The sequence below is a fragment of the Muscardinus avellanarius genome (assembly GCF_963383645.1).
Source record: "Muscardinus avellanarius genome assembly, chromosome: 1".
NCBI classification, from domain to species: domain Eukaryota; kingdom Metazoa; phylum Chordata; class Mammalia; order Rodentia; family Gliridae; genus Muscardinus; species Muscardinus avellanarius.
This window is the reverse complement of record NC_137786.1, coordinates 219,465,382-219,486,765: the sequence shown is the minus strand read 5'-3', so window position 1 is coordinate 219,486,765 and position 21,384 is coordinate 219,465,382. Positions and strand designations below refer to the sequence as shown.

The 21,384-nt window shown below is 53.7% G+C and overlaps 1 protein-coding gene across 5 annotated transcripts in view; it reads left to right on the top strand.

Annotated features, from left to right (window-relative positions):
- Positions 1-14,211, top strand: part of AMBRA1 (autophagy and beclin 1 regulator 1) — a gene marked incomplete at both ends in the record, with an annotated part of 202,250 nt that extends 188,039 nt beyond the window's left edge. For all 5 annotated transcript variants that reach the window (XM_080705353.1, XM_080705352.1, XM_080705351.1 and 2 more), the window contains 3 exons: positions 5,725-5,817; positions 6,847-7,040; positions 13,718-14,211. In XM_080705353.1, coding sequence (XP_080561479.1) covers positions 5,725-5,817; positions 6,847-7,040; positions 13,718-14,211 — 781 coding nt within the window. The remainder of the gene's footprint in view (positions 1-5,724; positions 5,818-6,846; positions 7,041-13,717) is intronic.
- Positions 14,212-21,384: the final 7,173 nt, after the last annotated feature.

Here is a 21,384-nt window from a genome sequence, read left to right as displayed (position 1 = left end):
TCTAAGCCAAGCACTGTCACCAAGCCCAAAGGCAGGGAACGAGCATTGGGGTATCTTGGAGGTACTAAGGCCCACTTGACAGTAGACAAAGGCCTTAGAGAATACTCTCTCACCAGGGAAGAGATTCTTAGGACAGTGAAGATATGAACAACTGGATAGTCCAACCAGTCCACCCTTCCTGGCAGTGATGTGCTTTGCTCCCCCTGGCTGGCCACCAGCCCAGCCAACACCTTTACCAGGAGCTCCAGTAGGCGTGGAGCACCAGATTGATATGAGGGGTGCTGGCTGCCTATAAATGGGGGTGGAGGAGATGTTGATGGTAAGACCACTGCCTCTCAGTCAGCACAGAACATAAAATGGAGGGACTCGTGGCAGACTGTGGCATGCTTGCCACTCCTGACAAAGCCCCAGCTCTGTCCCTTCAGAGGGAACTACTGCTGTAAACAGTAATTATAATCAAGCAACATTGCCCAAGGAGAGGGAAGGCATGCCTCTTAGTGAACAGGCAGCCAGAATGGCCAGAGACTACACCTCTCAGGCCAGCCCATGAGAGCCAGCTGCTGGCTCTTTCCCACATCATGGAAACGGCGGGGTGAACGCCAGCCTTCTTGGAAACAGTTCATCTTTCTAAGGATACAGCCATGTTGTGTAGGTCCCCACAGCCATGTAACCGATAGATGAGAGATAGATGAGAGAATGTTCTCTTTGAGAACATTCCCAGAAGTTGGGAAATTCAGGGCCACAGGTTGTGTGGAGGAAGTGTTGGGACCACTGAAAAAATCAGGTTTGGCTCCATCATGTGCTTAGGGAGCCCCACAAGTTCCAACCAGTGAGGAAGTTGTGCCAAGCCCTGAGCACAGCTCACAGATGCTACGGAAGGAAACCAGGTGTTAGGTAGAAGTCCACCTGAAAAGGCTGCCTCTGATTGGCCTTCCCACTCTTCTTCCCTGTGTGTTTGTCTAGCTCCCAAGAAGAACCTAGAGAAACAGTGACTCATTTATCCTTACCAAGACCCAAGAGGGAAGAAGGTGGTTGGCTCTTTTATGCCTTTTTTTTTTAACTGGACATTAAGCCCAAGGGACATTCTACTTCTGCACTACATCCCCAGCCCTATTTTATTATTATTATTATTATTATTATTATTATTATTATTATTATTATTATTTGCAGTGCTAGGGATTGAACCCAGGGGCATTCTACCTCTGAGCTGCACCCCTAGTTCTATTTTTTTTTTTTTTTTTTTTGCGGGTCTGGGGATGGAATCCAGGGGCATTTGACCTCCAAGCTACATCCCCTGCCCTATTTTTGATTCTTTATTTTGAAACAGGGTCTCACTAAGTTGCGGAGGGCCTCACTAAGTAGCTGAGGCTGTCCGCGAACCACGATCCTCCGGTCTCAGCCTCCCGAATGTTGGGCCTAGTTCTATTTTTTATTCTTTATTTTGAAACAGGGTTTCACTAAGTTCCAGAGGGCCTCACCAAGTAGCTGAGGTTGGCCATGAACCTATGATCTTCCTGTCTTAGCCTCCCAAGTATTGAGATTACAAGTGTGCACCACCATGCCCAGCTTACTTTTTGTTTGAAACAGGACTTTGCCTGGTTGCTGATTGTCTAACTAAGTTGCTGAAACTGGCTTCAAACCTATGATCCTACTTTCTCCTACTGTCTCAGCCTCCCAAGTACTGGAATTATAGGCACACACCACCAAGCCCACCTACATCATTTATCTTGTGTGTGTGTGTGTGTGTGTGTGTGTGTGTGTGTGTGTGTGTGTGTGTCTGTCTGTCTGTCTGTCTCTGTGTGTGTGTGTGTGTGTGTGTGTGTGTGTGTGTGTGTGTGTGTTACTAAGGATGGAACCCAGGGGCATTCTACATCTAAGCTACTCCCCCAGCCCTGTTTTGTTGTTTTTTTTTTGTAGTACTGGGATTGAACCTTAAGGCATTCTACCTTTGAGCTACACCCCCAACTCAATTTTATTTCTTTCTTTTTCTTTTCTTTTTTTTTTGTGGGTCTGGGGATGGAACCCAGGGGCATTCAAACTCCGAGTTACACCCCCTCCCCTATTTTTTATTCTTTATTTTGAAACAGGGTCTCACTAAGTTGCGGAGGGCCTCACTAAGTAGCTGAACCACGATCCTCCAGTCTAAGCCTCCTGAATGCTGGGATTACAATCGTGCACCACCACACCCGGCTATCGATTTTATTTCTTATTTGGAAACAGTTTCTCACTAAGTTGGTGAGAGTCTCACTGTTTGCTGAGGCTATCTCGAACCTGCGATACGCCTGTCTCAGTCTCCCAGGTTACTGAGATTACAGGCGTGTGCCACCACACCTGGCTTGGTTTTTTTGTTTTTGTTTTGAAACAAAACTCTTGCTAGGTTGCTAAGAATCTCGCTAAATGAGGCTGATCTTGAGCCTGTGATCTTCCTATCTCAGTACTAGGATTAGAGGTGTGCTCCTCTATGCCCGCTTGGATCTTTTATCTTAAACACAGAAATGAGTGACACTGGGCACCGGAAGGTAAGAATCAGTAGCCAGACAGGGTGCTCCAACTCTGCCCCTTGGTACAGTGCCCAGAATTTAAACCAAACCCATGAGCTTACTGTCCTCAGGCTCTGACCACAGTGGTAGAGCAAATCAGGGATAGAATTAGACCCTTTTGGGGGAGTGACAGCTTAGGGAGGGAGGGAGAGGGGAACTGCACACTGCTACGGTGACTGTGGCCTCTGCTCTGTTTGGCATTCGACCTCTTCAGTAAGTAGCCCAATTCAGGTACAGCGGCATACACTTATAATCCTGGCTCCTTGGGAGACTAAGGCAGGAAGATGAGAAGTTCAAAGTCCACCTGGACAACTCATTAAAACCATGTCTCAAAATAAAGAGAGCCAGATGTGGTGGTGCATGTTTGTAATCCCAATATTTGGGGGGACTGAGACAGGAGGATCACAGATTCAAAGCAGCCTTGGCAACTTAGCAAGACTCTATTCCACAATAAAAAAATAAAAAGGGCTGGAGGTATAACTCAGAGGTAGAATGTCCCTGAGTTCAATCCCAGTACACAAACAAGGTGGGCGTGCTGGGGATGTAGCTCAGTGGTAGAGCCCTTGTTTAGCATGTGTGCAACCCTAGGTTCAATCCCTAAAATCCCTAGTTCAATCCCTAGGTTCAATCCCACAAATAAAGAAAAGAAAAGGGAGAGCAAGAAGAATGAAAATCAGTCCAGTTCGAGGCTCTCAGCTGATGCTGCCTGAACTGAGGCAGCCACTATCATCACGTTGATAGTCACAGCTTCAGATCCTCGGACTTCTGATGGCCTCCTTTCTGAAGTAGGAAGGAAGGTTCCTGGTCACACAGTACATGGTTTGTTGTTGGTTTGGTATGAACAGTTTGTTGTCACTTGCCAGCTCTGGCTAGCAAGAATTATAGAGGAGGGATTTGGCAGGGGCCCACATGGTATTGCAGCCTGTCAATAAATTTTGACAAGTTTGTAAATCAAAGACTTCCTGTCAGCTGGCTTCACATAGTGCCTAATGCAGCCAGGATTTACTCACCAAAAAGTGAAGTAATGACTGTTTTTGGAGGCCTCTGCTATTGACTTCAGGCCATGTGCCTCTTCCCTAAGGTAAGGTTGCCTTCTCTCACCTTTGCCCTCCCAGTGCCAGTGTTATTCTTAGCCTAATTGCCAGGGAGGTAGGTGGATGACTGAAGGAAGAAGGACACACTACTTTTTGTCTGTTCAGTCTCACGCGCGCGCGCTCGCCCTCCTCCTCCTCCTCCTCCTCCTCCTCCTCCTCCTCCTCCTCCTCCTCCTCCTCCTCTTCTTCTTCTTCTTCTTCTTCTTCTTCTTCTTCTTCTTCTTCTTCTTCTTCTCTCTCTCTCTCTCTCTCTCTCTCTCTCTCTTTCTCTCACACACACACACACCTGAAGTGCCACAGTGCCTTGGTGCCGTCCCTTCTCATTCAGACTTGTCAAGCCTGTCCTGTTGAATTCTCATCTTTAGAAAAGAAGCTCCTTGAGCCGGGCGTGGTGGCGCACGCTTATAATCCCAGCATTCGGGAGGCTGAGACCTGGAGGATCGCGGTTCGCGGACAGCCTCAGTTACTTAGTGAGGCCCTCTGCAACTCAGTGAGACCCGGTTTCAAAATAAAGAATAAAAAATAGGGCAGGGGGTGTAGCCCGGAGGTCAAATGCCCCTGGGTTCCATCCCCAGACCCGCAAAAAAAAGAAAGAAAAGAAAAGAAGCTCCTTATATCATGTTCCCAAACTCACCTTCTTCTGGCTGGTCCTTGTAACACATTGACTTGTTTGTTCCCTATGGCATTAAGTTCTCTTGTTAGAGAGGGTGACCCAGGCTGCAGGATTAAAAGCTGGCTTTTGCTAAAGTTTATCACAGTCTGCTCAGGCTGCCATAACAAAGCACCACCGCCCAGGTGGCTTAAACAATAGACACTTATTTTTTCACAGTTCTGGAGGCTGGAAGTCCAACATCAAGGGGCCATTGGAGCTGGCTTCTGGTGAGGGCTGTCTTCCTGGCTTATGGATGACTACCTTGGGCTCTGACACACAATCCTATAGACTTGCCTTCCAAGTAGCTGGGAATTTAGGGACAAGCCACCACACCCAGCAAGATGACCACCTTCTCCTTCTACCCTCCTAGGCTGCTGCTTCATTGCATCTTATTCATTCGTCATCTCCTCCTCCTCCTCCTCTTCTTCCTTCTCCTTCTTCTCCCCCTCCCCCCCCACCCCTTGTAAGGCCACAGTCCTGTCAGGTAAGGGCTCACCCTCGTGACTTCACCTAACTTTATTTACCTCTTAAAGACTCTGTGTCCAGAATCACTCACTTTGGGGGTGATGGCTGCACCATATGAATTGGAGGGCAGAGGGCAATGGTTCCGTCTATAGCAAAACTCTTCAAGAAAGTGTGTGTGCCCTGCGCTATTTAGGAGCAAAGTGTGATGCCTACAGTTTTCTTTTTGCTTTTTCTGTGGTGCTGGCCATTAAACTCAGGCCCTCACACATGTTAGACAAATATTCTACCACTGAGCAACATCCCAAGCCTGTTTTTATTTTTATTTTTAGACAGAGTCTCACTAAGTTGCTGCCTTGGTCTGGTCCAGAACTTGCGATTCTCCTTCCTCAGCCTCCCAAGTGGCCGGGATTACAGAGTATGCCACCATACCTGGCTCTTGGCTTACACTTCTGAGCTCCAGGCAAATTGAGAAATTTGAGATGGCCCCACAGCAATAGAAAAGGCCCCAGGGGTGAGAGCCCGACTGTCTTGTTTCTGGAGCCTCTGCCTCCGAGGATTGAGCGTGCCTGTTTGGTACCTGTCCCTGGTGCCATGCTTCTCCGGTGGTCCTTGCTGCAGCTTCTCCATTGCCGTCCTCTCACAGTGTCCGAGGAGCACTGGGAACCCACTGCCTTTGTCTGGTGCTCCTGTTGTTTTAGCTGCCAGTTGGCCAAAAGAAGGGGCTGTTTAGGCTTTGCCTGTGGGACTGGAGAGGCTGCTTTTCCATTGCAGGGATTCAGGCCATTTTAGATCTGTGAATGCTCGCGCACTGAGCACCTGGAGGGCGCATCTCTGGTCCTGGTCTCAGCCCAGAAGAGATGCAGGATGGGCTACCAGGCCTCAGTCCCCACAGCCCAGGAATATGGTGTCTTTTTTAAAAATCACCTTCTAATACTTTCTATTTTCTTTTTCCCTCTTCCCAACTGATTTTCAGGGCTTTAAACTCTGGTGTTGAGTACTACTGGGACCAGTTAAACGAGACAGTCTTCACTGTCCATTCTAACAGCAGGAGCAGCGAGCGGCCTGGGTAAGCTGAGACAGGAGGGCAGCAGCTGGCTGGAAGCCCGTCCCCTGCTCCTGCCCTGCATGGCACCTCCCACCTGGCCAACACCGGGCACACTTAGGGCACTGGAGAGCGCTGCCTCGTGAATTCTGCTCTCTGACCCAGGGACAGTGTGTGGGGATCTCCTAGATGGCCAGGGCCCCAGGCAGCACACTGCACAAAGTGCAGCCCAGGGATAAAGCCTCTTCAGGAGCCAGCATGAGAGCGGGAGGCTGGTACTGGTCCTCTTCACTTAATTCACAATTGAAGACTGGATGTTTGAAAAATACAGGGTGTTGGGTTGACAGTGGACCCAAAGCAGTCCCTGCTTTCCTATAGGAATGGCAAAGCATAGCTGGTCTCAGAAGCAGTTAGAAACATGAAATATGAAACTGTCTGGTAACAGTCTCAAAGTCAGGGGCTTCTTCTGCTACCAACTCCTGCAATCCCAAAGGTCAGTGTCTGGGAAATGTGGAAGAAAAGGAGGTACTGGGCTTGGGCTTGGGCCTGCCTGGTAGGGCAGCTTGTGCACTACCAGGGTCTGTTTTCAGAAGGCTATGGAAGGAGGAGCCTAGAACAGCCTCATAAGAGTTTCAGTGCTTTCCCTCCGAAGTAGAGATCTCAACCACCTGGAAAGCCAAGGTTTTGAACTAGAGTCTTGTCAGCAGATAGAAGGAAGGTAGAGCTAAAGAAAGGCCCTTCTCACCCTGCTCACCCTTTGTCCCACAGGTCTCTCTAGTGGCTTCCTTAATCTTAAGTAAGAGACTGTTGTTTAGGGAGTGACGGAACCAGCTGGATGTGCAAGATTGGGTGCTTCTGTGGTCTTTCATTGTTCCAGATCAGGCGGTGGACACAGACAGCCACCATCAGGGGTAGCCGAGGGAGCTCAGGGCTCTATTTTCAGCCTGTGGTCTTAGCCAGTACTGTGCCTTCAGGACTGATTGGCATGGGGCCCCAGAGCACTGTGAGGGTTGCTGTCAGAAGCCTAATTTCAGTCTGTCTTTTTCTCCCTAGAACCAGCAGAGCCACTTGGAGGACAGACAGAGATATGGGTCTGATGAATGCAATTGGGCTGCAGCCCCGGAACCCCACCACCTCCGTGACGTCACAGGGCACCCAGACTCTGGCCCTTCAGTTGCAAAATGCTGAGACACAGACTGAGAGGGAGGAAGAGGATTCGGAGACAGAAGCCTCAGGTCCTGGTGAAGGTAGGAGCCATGCACTGCTAGAGGGGAAAGCTGCGTAGGAGGGGGGCAGTTGGGAGCATCATCAGCCCACCCTGGGAGAGCTAGCCTAAGTGCCCCGTGCCCTCCACATGGCCAGGTAGTACTGCACAGTGCTGCTTGCTCCCTGTTCAGGATGAGTAGCCCTCAGATCTGGTAATGCCATTTAGTGGCAATAGGAACTTCCTATTCCTATGACAGGGACATCATTTCTCTGATTTTGGGTCACTGTCTCCAGTGGGCTGAGCAGCCTGGAAGCTTTGCATAGCAACCCCTAAATACCCTGGCCTCCCTTTCCTTCAAAACCTGGGGAACCCAGGCTGGTTTTCCAGAGAACACATAGGAAGCAGTCTAGATTGAAAGGACTGCAAGAGAGACTGCTGCCAGCTGTCCTTCCCGAGACCACACCCAGCCTCAGGCTTCCAGTTTAGCTTGTCTCCCCTCTAGCTGGTTTGCAGAGCAGGGCCGCCATGGGCAAGGCTCTGGTGGTCCTGCTGCCCCTGCCGGTTGGTGTGGGTTAGCTGCAGCCAGGCACACAGGCAGGTGTCTGCCCTTCCTCTCACCTATCTCAGGTGTGGCCCCGGCAGCCCCAACACTGGCTTGCTGGCTCCCTGCACTGGCCTCTCACTTTTAAGAACCAATTAGCACTTCCCAGCAGTAGAGCTCCAGCCACTTTGGAGCCAGTCAGCAGCTGTGTTAAACAGGCTGTTCTCACTCTCCTTACCCCCAGCCCCAGCTCCTTGCAGCTCCCAGCTCCAAACAAGGCTGACTCCAAACAGATGGGCATTTTCTAGTTTTGGTGGAGCCATTTGCTTAAAAGAGACCATGGGAAGAGAAGCCCTGGTGTGCATCAGGCAAAAAGCAACAAATTTGCCTGTGTTGCCCCCAGGGAATGGCTTTCGATGCTGCAGTCCCCCACAGGGCACTGTCCTTCTCACTGCCATCAGCTGAAAAAGCCAAGTCCCTTTTTGGTCTGTGGCCCAGCCTGACTCCTACATCTGAGGCCGTGGCTCTTTGTGGGGTGGAAACCCCTCGCTGAGGACACGAACAGCTGGCAGTGCTGGCTGGAGCGGCCAGCTGCAGCTTCGAGCCTCAGTGAGGAGGAAACCTTTGACTTTCCTTTCAGCCATCTCCAGGCCCACTTGTGCAAGTGCTATGGGCCCTCCCTGAGCCACCCTAGGATCCACTAGAACTATTCCAGAAAGTCTGAGGGCCAGGCTGGTGGAACCATGGCTTTTCCAGTGGACCGAACTCTCATCTCAGTGGACCGGTGGCCTCTGGAGCCCCTGATGAGCTCAGGCAGCATGAGGGTGACTCAGGAGGGATTCCAAAACTGATCTTCCATCTTGCCCCAAGGGAGATGAGCAGACAGTCTAGAGAGGGAGACAGACATCTAAGCTGGTGCTTGCTTCATTGTGATGAGGGCCAGGCCCAACCTGTGGGGCAAGGGACATTTCCAGAGGAGGCATCTCAGCTTCCTCCTCGGGGACGAGTAGGAGTTATCAGGAGGAAGGGGGCTCCTGGCAGAGGAGACAGTGCGTGCGAGGTTTGCCAAGTTCAAAAACAGTGCACAGACATATTGAGCAGTGAAGCTGGGTGAGTGGGGAGGGCAGGTTTCGGGACCAAGTCAGAGTGGGGCCTCCGTCCTGACAGTGAGGTTCACTGGGGCTTGGGGAGCAAGCGCTTAGGGAACACACCCAAGAAGTGTTCTCTGGTGTCTCACTTCCCAAAATGTTTTTTGTTTTGGCCTTGCTGTCTGACCTGCAGTCAATGACAAGTTCCTTTAATCCTGTTTTTGGGGGGGTGGGGACTAAAGGAAGGCAGAAGGGAGGGAAGTGGATGCCGGGTGTGATGGCACACACTTGTAATCCTCACACTTAGGAGGCTGAGACAGGAGGATCATGCAGGTTTGAAGCCAGCCTCTGCTGGCTTAAGAGACTCTGTTTCCGAATAAAAAATATAAAAAAAATAGGTCTGGGAGTGTAGCCCGGAGGTAGAAGGCCCCTGGGTTCCATCCCCAGTACCACCAAAAAAAAAAAAAAAAAAAAAAAAAAAAGAAGAAGAAGAAGGGAGGGAACTGTCTTTCCCAGTCTCAGAAGGCCAGAACCTAATTTCTCAACCCTAGCCCTGCCTCTGGGAAAACAAGGCAGGTGGTAGACGATGAGCCTGTGGCCTAGGCTCTGATCAGCAGGTGCAGAAGGTAGAGCAGGGCGAATAGCCCTGCTGCCATCTTTGGCCCTTAGACCTTTGCTGAGAGCTCTGAACCCCCAGCTCTTTTTGTTTTTTGTTTTGTTTTGTGGTACTGGGGATTGAACCCATGGGCATGCTGCCTCTGGGGTACACCCTCAACCCTATTTCTTTTCTCTTTGCAGTATTGAGGATTGAACCTAGGAGCATTCTACCCCTGAACTACACCCCCAGTCCTATTTTTTATTCTTTATTTTGAAACAAGGTCTCACTAAGTTGCAGAGGGCCTCACTGAGTAGCTGAGGATGGCTGCAAACCTTCCATCCTCCTGTCTCAGGCTTCCAAGTACTGGAATTACAAGTGTGCGCTACCATGCCCAACTTATTTTTTTTATTTTGAAACAAGGACTCATTAAGTTGCTGAGACTGACCATGAACTTGTGATCCTCATTTCTCAGCCTCCCAAGTACTGGGATTGCAGGCGTGTGCCACTATGCCTGCCTCCCCCAGCTCTTTGATGCATAGCAGTCACTTTCAAAAACAGGAAAGGAAGTGTAGGGTGTGGGAGGGAAGAGGAATTGAGTAGTCTGTCTGTCTGTCTATATAGTCTCTCCTGGTCCCGAGGCTATCTGGTGAGGTATTCACCCCACAGCTCAGATACGAGATTCCTTGAAGCATGGAGCCTCTACTTAGGCCTACACTTCCCTCTCCAGAGGCAGGCCCAGTTGCAGGGCAATTGGGAAGCTGCTGATCCTATCCTGGCCTGTGCATCCAGAATGTACCTTAGAACTTGCCAAGGAAATGGTCTCATGTCAGCACTAAATCAATTTCCCATTTTTCAAAAACAAAAAGAAATACTTTTGCTACAGGGAGGGAGACAGCAGAATTAACCCCTGTTGCCACCACTGCCCACTGCTCCTGAAACCATTTCCCTTGGGCCTCATATTTTTCTCTTGAAGAATATGCCAGCTGTGCAGCCTTCAGTAGATCTTAGCCTCTGTTTTGTGTTCCCAGAAGAGAAGGACAGCTCGCAGCTCTGGGCTAAAGCTATCCACACCCAAGCCCCAGAAACCTTTTTTTTTTTTTTTTTTTTTTTGGTGGTACTGGGGTTCCTGGAAACCCTTCTACTTTCGGGCTACAGTCCCAGACACCTATTTTTTATATTTTCATTTGGAAACAGGGTCTCTTAAGCCAGCAAGGCTGGCTTCGAACCTGTGCAATCCTCCTGTCTCCACCTCCCAAGAGTGAGGATTACAAGTGTGCGCCACCACGCCCGGCGCCCCAGAAACCATTTTTGTGCACATTTTTAAATTTCCCATCCATTCTTTTGTTGTTTTATTGTAGTACTGGAGATTCTACCTCCAAGCTATAGCTCCTTCCAATTTTTGTTTTTGAAACAGGATCTCCCTAGGTTGCTAAGAGTCTCACTATGTTACTGAGGTGGTCTTTAAACCTGTGTACCTCCTGTCTCAAGCCCCCCAAGTACTGCCACGTAACAGGCATGTGCCATCACACCCAGCTCCATCCGTTCTTTTCTGGGCACTTATTTTACATCTGGTATTGACACTATGAACCCAAAAGTATTCAAGGGGAATCATGGTCAGAAATGATGCCCTTGTCATGGCCCTCCCTTGAAGAGTGAGTCCAGGAAGAAGGCGAACTCAGAATGCTCCTTTTGAAGCAGGAGCAGCCAGATTCAAAGTTGCCTGAGTCTGAAGCCCTATATGCATCTTGGGAGCCCCCCTATTCATCTGCACTTGTATTTGACACTGCACACCAGACCATGTGTTCCACATTGGACCCCCAAATTAATAAAGCTTAGTCCAAGACCTTCAGGAACATACAGCTCAGACAAAAGACAGCTCGGTCACTGATAACTAAAGCAGAGGCATGGAGCACTGCCAAGGCTGCGAGAGCGGCCGAGAGCGGCATGTGCACTGGCGCCTGGGACTGAGGAGGCCGAGTCGGGCGGGGTGGATCCGAGGGAGCCGGGCCACGTAGGGCTCCTTACAGGGTACTGGGTACACAAAGATGGCGGGCAAGGGGGTGGAGCTGCTAGGCTTCCAACAGCATGTGGACTTAGCCAGAGTTCAGTTAGCTGGAGCTGAATTAGAACAGTAATGGCAGCAGCGCAGAGACGCACAGGAAAGGGAGGAGACTGAAGGCAAGAAGAGCGTTAGGAAACACCGCCGCAGTCATGGAGAGGTGGCTGGGGCTGGGCCGTAGACAAGCCTTCGGAGATGACAGGGCCCTCAGGTTTGAGTGCAGCAGCAGGGCCACCACCTGAGCCCGGCAAGCCCCACAGGGGCGCCTTGGGAGCAGGGCTGCGGCAGCTTCCGCAGGCTACGTGAAAAGCTGGTAAAAATGGCATGCTGGCACACACTCGTAATCTCAATACTTGGGAGGTTGAGAGAAGAGGATCCTAGTTTGAGACCAATTTCAGCAACTTAGCAAGATCCTGTTTAAAAATAAAATTTAAGCAGGGCATGGTGGTGTACCTATAATCCCAGTATTTGGGAGGCTGAGACAGGATCACAGGTTGAAGGACAGCCTCAGCAAGTAGCAACTCTCATCAACCTAGTGAGACCCTGATTCAAAATAAAAATTAAATAGGGCCGGGGGTGTAGTTCAAAGATAAGAGTGACCCTGGGCTCAGTCCGCAATACCAAAAATAAAATTTTAAAGGGCTGGGGGTATGGTTCAGAGGTAGAATGTCCCTGGATGCAAGACTCACCAGGCCCAGAGCCCAGCATGATGAGCTCCAAAACCAGCAGCTCAGCTCAGCCCGGCTGGGGTCCTCCAGCGGACCCTGGGGCAGCAGAAGGGGCTTCTGTGCACACAGGGAGGACCCTTGGGGCAGCCTCGGGGAGGAAGCTGAGCTGGCATGGAGGCTCTAGGCTGGCCTTTCCTCTTACCCTCTGCCCCACTGTTAGACCCTGCGAGATATTCAACCCTTCAGGTTGTCTTTGTTTTTCTCCAGAAGCTGGAGGTGAGCTGCTTGGGATGAAGTGGGTGAGGGAGCTGCCCTCAGGGGTCAGAAGTTTCCAGGGAGCCTCAAGAGAACCAAGGTGAACAGAAGCTAAAGCCCAGGCAGAGCCCCCTGTTTAGTGCTGGGAAAAAGGCTTAAGACCTGGAGCCAGAACTATGAGCCTGGAGCTGGCAAGCACTGCGAGGGATCCTTAGGGGCAGCTAAGCTGTGAAAACAGCTGGCCTGGAAATCGAGCTGGAATGAGACAAGCAGAGAAAAGACCCGCGGGCAGGATGGGGGCAGGGAGGCTTGTAAAAACAGCTGCTGCTGACCAGCTACTTGGGAGACAGATTGGAGCAGCACAAGTTTACAACCAGCCTGGACAGCTAAGGGAGGGTGTAGTTCAGTGGTAGAGAATTTGCCTAGTATGTGTGGGGTCCTGAGTTCAATTCCCAGTACTGCAAAAATGTAAAATAAAAAAATTTTATTTTATTTTATTTAGTGTGCGCGGGGAGGGGGTACTGGGGTGGAACCCAGGATTTTTTTTTTTTTTACCTCCGGGCTATACTCCCAGACCTTTTTTATACTTTATTTGGAAACAGGGTCTCACTAAATTGCTGAGAGCCTCATTAAGTAGCTGAGGCTGGCTTTGAACCTTATGTTCCTCCTGTCTCAGCCTTCCAAGCGCTGGGATTACAAGCATACACCACCACACCTACCCTAAAAATAAATTTTAAAATAAATATGCTGGGCATGGTGGCATATGCCTTTAATCCCAGTACTTGGAAAGCTGAGACAGGAGGATCACAGGTTCAGACCAGCCTCAACAACTCAGTGAGGTTCACATCAACTTAATAAGACCATATTTCTAAATAAAAAAGTAAAATAGGGCTGGAAATGTAGCTCAGAAGTAGAATACCCCTGGGTTCAATCACTAGCACCACATAAAAATAAAAATAAAAATATCTCAGAGTGTCGCTCAAAGGTAAAATGCCCCTGGGCTCAATCCCCAGTACAAAATTTTTTAAAAGGCCAAGTGTTTATCTGAGGTCCAGCTCTGCCTCTTAGCATCTGAGTACCCTTGGCCACTGCATGCCATCCTAGACCTCAGTTTCCTACCACAAAAGCAGAGGTGTGACTTGGGATTGGGGATTTTATCTTGAAGACTGATATTTTTTTTGTGTGTGTGGTACTGGGTTCCTGGGAACCCTTCTACCTCCAAGCTACACTCCCAGACACCTGTTTTTTTATATTTTTATTTGGAAACAGGGTCTCTTAAGCCAGCAAGGCTGGCTTCAAACCTGCGTGATCCTCCTGTTTCCACCTCCCAAGGTGGGTATTACAGGCGTGCGCCACCACACCCGGCTCGAAGACTGATTTTTACAGTGATGGAGTTGGGCTTCTTATTTCTGCTTTTCATTTGGAATCCTCCAGTCCTGCTGTCCGCTGCCTCGTGACACAGAGGCCCAGGCCCACAGCTCATTCCCTCTCTGCTTTGTACCTTCCAGGCGAGGGCTCAGAGTACGGTGCCAGTGGGGAAGATGCCCTCAGCAGGATCCAGAGGCTGATGGCCGAGGGGGGCATGACGGCTGTGGTGCAGCGGGAGCAGAGCACCACCATGGCCTCCATGGGTGGCTTCGGCAACAACATCATCGTCAGCCACCGCATCCACCGAAGCTCCCAGACAGGCACCGAGCCCGGGGCTGCCCGCACCTCCTCGCCCCAGCCCTCCACCTCTCGGGGACTGCAGGAACCTGGGCACCTGGCAGAGCGAGGCCTCAGCCCCCGGACAGCTTCCTGGGACCACCCTGGTACCTCTGGGCGGGAGCCACCCCAGACAGCCCTGGCCTCTTCCTCCCCCAGCCCCATCCCTGTCCCCCTTCCCAGCACTGAGGGACCAGCCCTGCACTGCAGCCTGACCAGCAACAACCACCTTCCCGATGGGGGCGGTGGCGGCAGAGGGGAAGCTGCAGGCCCCAGCGGGGAGCCACGGAACAGGTAGAGACAAAGGTATACACTGGTGCCTCCCTCCAGCCGCTGAGCAGAAGCCGGACCTCACAGCTGACTGGGAAGTGTACACGCGAAGAGCTGCTGGCTGCATCAGGGAACAGGAGCGAGAGGGTGGGCAAGGAGGCAGTCGACGGGCAAGACGCAGTCCAGAGGGCACGGCTCACCCAGAGGACTAGAACCTTCCAGGATCTAGAGTCCAGGAGAGCCAAACTGCTGGGCCTAGTGTGCATGGAGGAGCAAGTGCGTGTCTCTGCCATGAACTCCCCTTTCTCCTAGGCTCACAGGCTCAGGGGACTCGGGCCTGGGCAGGAGCCCCAGAAGAGTGAACAGTCTTCCAGATCTGGGCCACGCCATCCTAGACAGAGGCCAGTGGGGCAGCTTTGACTTGTCCGCCTGTCAGATAGGCAGAGCCACCAGGAACCCAGAAACGGGCGGAGTGGCCCGGCACCCAGAAAACACCTCTGTCTCCGAGCCTTCCAGAGCTCCAGCCATCTCCATCTTCTTACCCCACAGACACAGTTGGGGTCGGGCCGCGCTCCCAAATTCCTGAGGACAGGGAATCTCCACACTTAAAAGTGGCGGACAACTATGGGGTGAAGGGGGCCACCTGCTCCTGATACAGGAGGGGGTCAGGGCATGGTGGGCAGGCCCTCGCTCAGGAGTGGGGGTGTAGGCTGGCCCGCCCCCAGGCCTGTCCACCAAGCTCTCCCTCGCCTCAGGGCCCCCAGAGCAGCACCTGTGGGTGTCAGTATTACCTGAGCCTGGGCCAAAGCAGGCCCAAGGCCGGGGGAGGAGAAGCGACTCCAGGTCAGAATGTGAGGTCACGGTCTGTGATTTAAGGTGTTGCATGTGGAATCTTGAACTGTACGTGTAGTTTCTAGTGGAGAAATCAAGGCTCTGATCATTTTGTTTAGTATGAAAATGTGATTTCCTTTCTGTTTGTCACTCATCATAGAAACATTGTGGTGGGAGGAGAGGGGATAGTCTACTGCTAATGAGGGAAACACCAAAGATCTACATCATTAAAATGATGACATGCCCCTCACAGGCTCCTCTCTGTTTGTTTCCATGGAGGATGGAGGGCAGGGTGGCGATTGGGGCCTGCGGGCTTTGAGCTGAACCAGGCCACCCAGGACCCCACACTGTTCAGTGGTGCTGCTGGCCTGGGGGTGGGTGCTTTCTGACCCCTGGCAGGAGCTCATGGGGTAAGGGGTGCTAACTCTGCTTCATTCCGCTTCTTGTAGACCATCCCCACCTGCTTTGCAGGGCCTGCTGTAGACTGGGACAGCCTACCAGTGGCGGGTGTGCGGGCAGGAATAATGGCTGCTTCCTATCCAGGGCTGGGCCTGGGGTGAAGCTGCAAGTGACCCAAACTTGGATCCAGCCAGTGCTGGGCAGCTACCTGCAGCAGGTGTGTCTAGTTAGGCGGAGGGCGTGACTGTGTGCAGGCAGCCCCAAAGGTGTCACTGCTGGCTGCCAAGGGCTCCTGTGCTGTTTCCATATGGTGGCTGAAAGGCCTGCTCTGTCCATGGGACTTGGCTTCTTCCAAGTTCTAAGCTAGTTTAGAAAGTGGGAGGACGTGGTTCAGTGGAAAACCTGATCAGCCCCAAGGCTTTGATGGCAACAGGTGGTTTTCAATTAATTAATTTATTTATATGTGTGATATTGGGGATTGAACCCAGAGGTGTTCTACCTCCAATCCATGCCCCAACCCTATTTATTATTACTTTTTCTTTCTTTTCTTTTTTTCTTTTCTTTTTTTTTTTTTTTTTTTGTGTGTGTGGTACTGGGGATGGAACCCAGGGGCTTTCTACCTCCAGGCTACACTCCCAGAGCTATTCTTATATTTTTTTTATTAGTAAACAGGGTTTCACTAAGTTGTTGAGAACCTCACTAAGTAGCTGAGGCAGGCTTCAAACCTGTGTGATCCTCCTGTCTCAGCCTCCCAACTTCTGGGATTACAAGCGTGCGCCACCACGCCCAGCTATTCTTTTTTTTAAACAAGGTCTCACTGAGTTGCAAAGGGCCTCGCTAAGTTGCCGAGGCTGTCTGTGAACCGCAAATCCTCCTGACTCAGCCTCCCAAATGCTGGGATTACAAGCGTGCACCACCATGCCTAGCTTTATTTTTTATTTTGAAACAGTGTCTCACTGAGTTCCTAAGGCTGGCCTCAAACCTGCAATCCTCTCTCAGCCTTCCAAATATTGGGATTACGGGGCATGTACCACCATACTGGGCAGCAAGTAATTTTGTAAAGTGCCCAACTCTTCCCAGATGCTGTGCAGAATTACAGGTTCTACCTCAGCAGAGATAACGCTGAAGAACAGATGAACAAGCAATAATATAAAACACTGTGAACATTACATAGTTAGGAACACCCAAATTTTAAAGAAAACTGTATCAGCTGGGCGTGGTGGCACACGCTTGTAATCCCAGCATTTGGGAGGCTGAGACAGGAAGATCGCGGTTCGCAGACAGCCTCAGCTACTTAGTGAGGCCCCTTTGCAACTCAGGGAGATCCTGTTTCAAAATAAAAAATAAAAAAATAGGGCTGGGCATGTAGCTCCGAGGTAGAATGCCTCTGGGTTCCATCCCCAGTACCGGCAAAAAAAGGAAAAAAAAAAGCTGTATCAGTGGACGGTGGACTAAAAAATAGGATCTACCAGCTGTGTGACCTTGGGCGAGCCACTTTTCTGAGCTTCATTTTCCCTGGTAGTGGCAGGCATGACTATATTATGCAATCTCTTAAAGTTACTTTTGGAGCCAGGCGTGGTGGACATACCTGTAATCCTAGCACATGGGAAGCTGAGGCAGGAGGATTGCAGGTTCAAGGACATCTGGGGGTATAGCTCAGAGGTAGAATGCCCTGGGGCTCAATCCCCAATAACACCAAAAAAAAAAAAAAAAAAGTTGCTTTTAGCTCCAAAATCTTAAATCCTTCCAGCTCAGAGAACACAGGAATGGTGAAGGCTGACATCCTTTAAGAAGTGGGATTTGGCCGGGCGTGGTGGCGCAAGCTTATATCCTAGCATTTGGGAGGCTGAGACAGGAGGATCATGGACAGCCTCAGCTACTTAGTGAGGCCCTTTGCAACTCAGTGAGATCCTATTTCAAAATAAAAAATAGGGCTGGGGGTGTTTCTCGGAGGTAGAAAGCCCTTGGGCCCCATCCCCAGTACAGTCAAAAAGTAAAAATGTGGTGGTACATGCTATAATCATAGTACTAGGAGGCTGAGACAGGAGGATCACCTGTGTGAGGGCAGCCTCAACAATGTAGTGAGACTCAGCAGCCTACCAAGACCCTGTTTCCAAAACAAAAAGAAAGGGGGGCTGGAGATGGGACTCCAAAGTAGAATGCTCATAGGTTCAATCCCTAGGATGACAAGGGGGGCAGGGGAGTTTGGGCTAAACACTGGGATGGAAGAAGAAGGGGGCCCCACTGCCAGCCCTGTCCTCCACCCACATCTCTCCTAGGAAGAGTGCCTTGTTTGACAGCAGACACCATCACTGAATGTAAACCAAGGACTCTATCTTCTCCCCTCACAAAAGCCCTCTGCAGGCATTGCTGTCACGCAGACCACACAGTTCACTGGTAGAGCCAGGGTTTATATCCAGGCAGTGTGTGGTTTCAGAGCACACACCTCGTCCACTAGAGTTTCTACAGGAGGAGGACAAAGCGAAGGAAAAACTGAATGGGGCCATGCTCGGTTGCTGCTTTGGGAACAAGGCTCTGAGGAGTCTTGTGGACGAGGGAGAGTCCACATCCGACCCTGCCTGACCTGCCTCTCCCGGCCCCAGCCAGGGACGAACCTAGCTACTCCCTGCTAGAAAACCCTGCCTGTCCCCACACCAGCCCCTCTCCTTAGGGAGGCCTGCCCAGTGAGAGAGACTCCTTGCTGGCAAAGTGTTGGCAGGGCCCCCCAAGCATCACAAGGCGGCTGGGTCAGCAGGCAGAGTGGCAGCTCCTCCAGAGAAGAGCTGTGTGTGGTCTAGCTGGGCCAAAGGGAGAGCAGAGGAGCTGACCAGGTGCCCCGGTCCCCGACTCAGCTCTCCAGAGTTCCACTGTGGGTTCTGGGTTTGGGGTGGGAAGGTGAAAGCCCCCACTCACAGCAAGGGTTGTGAAGCAGTGAGTGGCCTTGCATGGCAGCGGGAGACCTCCAGACAGCTGGTGGAGGCCTTTCCGGTTTCTGGGGCTTTCGGTCCTTGGCTTTGCTTGTTTCCCCATCTGACTGTTTTCAAATCCTATTTTTTTTTTTTTTTTTTCCTTTTTGTGGTACTGGGAGGGAAGCCAGGGGCATTCTCCCTCTGAGCGACACCCCCAGCCCTATTTTTTTTTTTTTTTTTTTTTTTTTGCGGGTCTGGGGATGGAACCCAGGGGCACTTGACCTCCGAGCTACACCCTCTGCCCTATTTTTTATTCTTGATTTTGAACCCGGGTCTCACTGAGTTGCAAGAGGGCCTCACTAAGTAGTTGAGGCTGTCTACGAACCGTGATCCTCCAGGTTTCAGCCTCCCGAATGCTGGGATTACAAGCGTGCGCCACCACGCCGGGCTCAGCCCTATTTTTTGTTCTCTATTTTGAAACCGGGTGTCACTGAGTTGCAAAGAGCCTCACTAAGTAGCTGAGGCTGTCTGCGAACTGCGATCCTCCTGTCTCAGCCTCCCGGTTACAAAAGTGCGCCACCACGCCTGGCTGTTTTATAATTCTGCGCACGCGGGCGGGCACACACACACACACACACACACACACACACACACACACACACTTCTACTCTCCTAAGCGCACCCCACACACACATCCCCAGGAGGGATACTGCAAAGTGGAACAAGTGCCGGACTGTCGTCACATGAACCAGCGGAGCCTCTTTCCTCATCTGCGAAGTGGAGCACAAACGAACAATAGTGCTCCTTTCGCCCTGTCCTGAGGATGGGGGGCCAGATCACGCGTGCACCGAAGGCGGCTTCTCAGCCAGCCCAGCCGCCTGCTCCCGCCCTCAAGTTCCCGGCGCCGACCTGCCATTGCCCCTGCTCTCGGAAGCACTGGGGACCCGACCTCCACCTCCCCTCGCGTTCAGCACGGAGCGCCCCACGCCGGAGCCCGGTTCTCTGCGGAGGTTCCGGCCGCCTCCGCCTCTCCACCACCGGCGTCCCCGCCTCCACCTCCCCCAGCGCCCCCCGCCGGCCCTTGGGGCAGGGCTGGAGGAGGGGCGGGACGGGGTTGTTTTTCCGAGAGAAGAAACCAGCCGTCTTAAGGTCAATCGGTTGTTTGCTCTCACAGGGTTTGTGGCGGCAGGCCTGGGCCCCGGCGGAGGGCGCATCTGACCCCGGCCGCCCCAGGAGGCCGCCCCAGGGCGCGGGGGCCTGATCGCGCAGGCCCAGGCCGGGTGGAGCTCTCCGAGGTGCTGAAGCCGCCGCTCCCGGCCGTGCAGGGGAGGCCCGCGCGGTCCTGGACCCCGGGGCGCGCCCCGGGGGCTCGTCGGCTGTCCCAGGTGACCTTGAGCACCTGGCCTTCCCTCCCAGGGGGTGGACGCGCTCTACTCGCCGCGGGATGGGCGGCGCGGCCCACCCGAGCGGGCCGGGGACGGCCGGGGCGCCTGCCCCTCCTGCTCCGGGCAGAACCTGCCCGTCCTCTCCGACGCCTTCCCCAGCCCCGACGGCCGCCGACACGCAGCCCCCAGGCTGGAAACTCGGCCCTGCGGCCGGCCGGAAGCGCTGAGCGGCCCGCGGGGTCCGGCCGCCAGCCAGGGCGCGTGGCGGGGCAAGGCCGGGAGGCGCGAAAACACCGGGGATCCCGCGCGGTCGGGGCGGAGGCCGGGCGCCCGCGGGACCCGCCAGCCCGCGAGGGGGCGCCGCGGACGTCCCCATGGCAACGCGGGCCCCCCCCCAGGCCGCGACCCCGCCCTCCGCGCCCGCGGCGGGGGCGGCCCCCGCGCGCCCGGCCCGGGCGCCCCCGGCTGCGCCCCCCGAGTGACCCGCGTCCCGCGCGGCCGGCCGGGGCGGGCGGCGAGGCCCCGCCGGGATTGGCTGCCTCCCCGTGACATCACGCGGCTCGGGGAAAAGTGCGAGCGTGAGCGCGAGTCGGAGCCACAGCGCCCGGAGCTGCAGGCGAGCAGGGCCGCCCTCGGCAGCCGTCCCGCCCCCGCCGGCTGCCGGCCTCCCGTCTGTCCCGCCGTCCGTCCGGCGCGAGGGGAGCGGGACCCCGGCGGCGGGTGAGTGACTCCGCGGCGGCGCGGGGGCGGGGGGCTCGGTCGAAAAAGAGGGGCGCCGGGCTCCGAGGGTCTCCCCGGGGGTCCGGCTGGGACTGGGCCCGAGCTCGGTGGGCGCGCGCGAGGCGCCGGAAGCGGCAGAGGGCCCCGGTGAACCCCCCGCTGGCAGGAAGGCCCGCGTCTCCAGAAGGCTTCTCCAGGTGCGCCTCTGGGGAAAGATGGCCATTCAGAAGGCCTGGGCGGAGGAGTGCCCGCCACAAGTCCCCGGACCCAGGAGCAGCCGTCGGGTCGGGACCCGGCTCTCCACCCTCCCAGAGGCGGCTCTGCCGGGCGCCGGGCGCAGGAGCCCCAAAGAGCCTTTTTCCCGCCCGTCTCCCCGTCCTCCCTTCCTCCACTGACCGCTCGGGCTGCCAGCCTGCTCTGGTCCATGGAGTCCTCCATCAGCGACCTTGAGCCCCGACGGAAAACACCCCTGCCCGGCCCCGGCGCCCCTCCCCCTCTCCAGGCTACCCCCCCGCCGAAACCCAGGCTCTGAGCCAGGCGGGGAGATCCAGCCCCAGGCTCCCCACCCTGCGGACCCAGGGCAGAAGTGGGGGCACATGTCCATGCCAAACCCCTGGACCCCCTGCCTGCCCTGAACTCCGGGTGTCTCCTCTCAGACCCCAGGGGCAGATCCGGGGGCCGCAGTCTTCCCAGGGCCCTGGAGTGAACGCCTAAAAGCCGAGGACCTATGCCCCAAATCATCCCGCGGGCGCCCCAGCACCCCTCCTGCCTTGTCAGGGAACGGAAGGGGCTTTAAGGACCCGGAAAGCATGGTGCCCACGCCCAGAGGCTGCAGGAACTGCGTGCTAGGGGTTGGTGGGAGGGCGGGGTCCCGGAGGGCGAGGACCCCGGCGACCTCGACCGAGGGTGGGAGAGCCGGCAGATGCGGGAGTGGGGCCGGCGCTGGCCTCGAGCGGC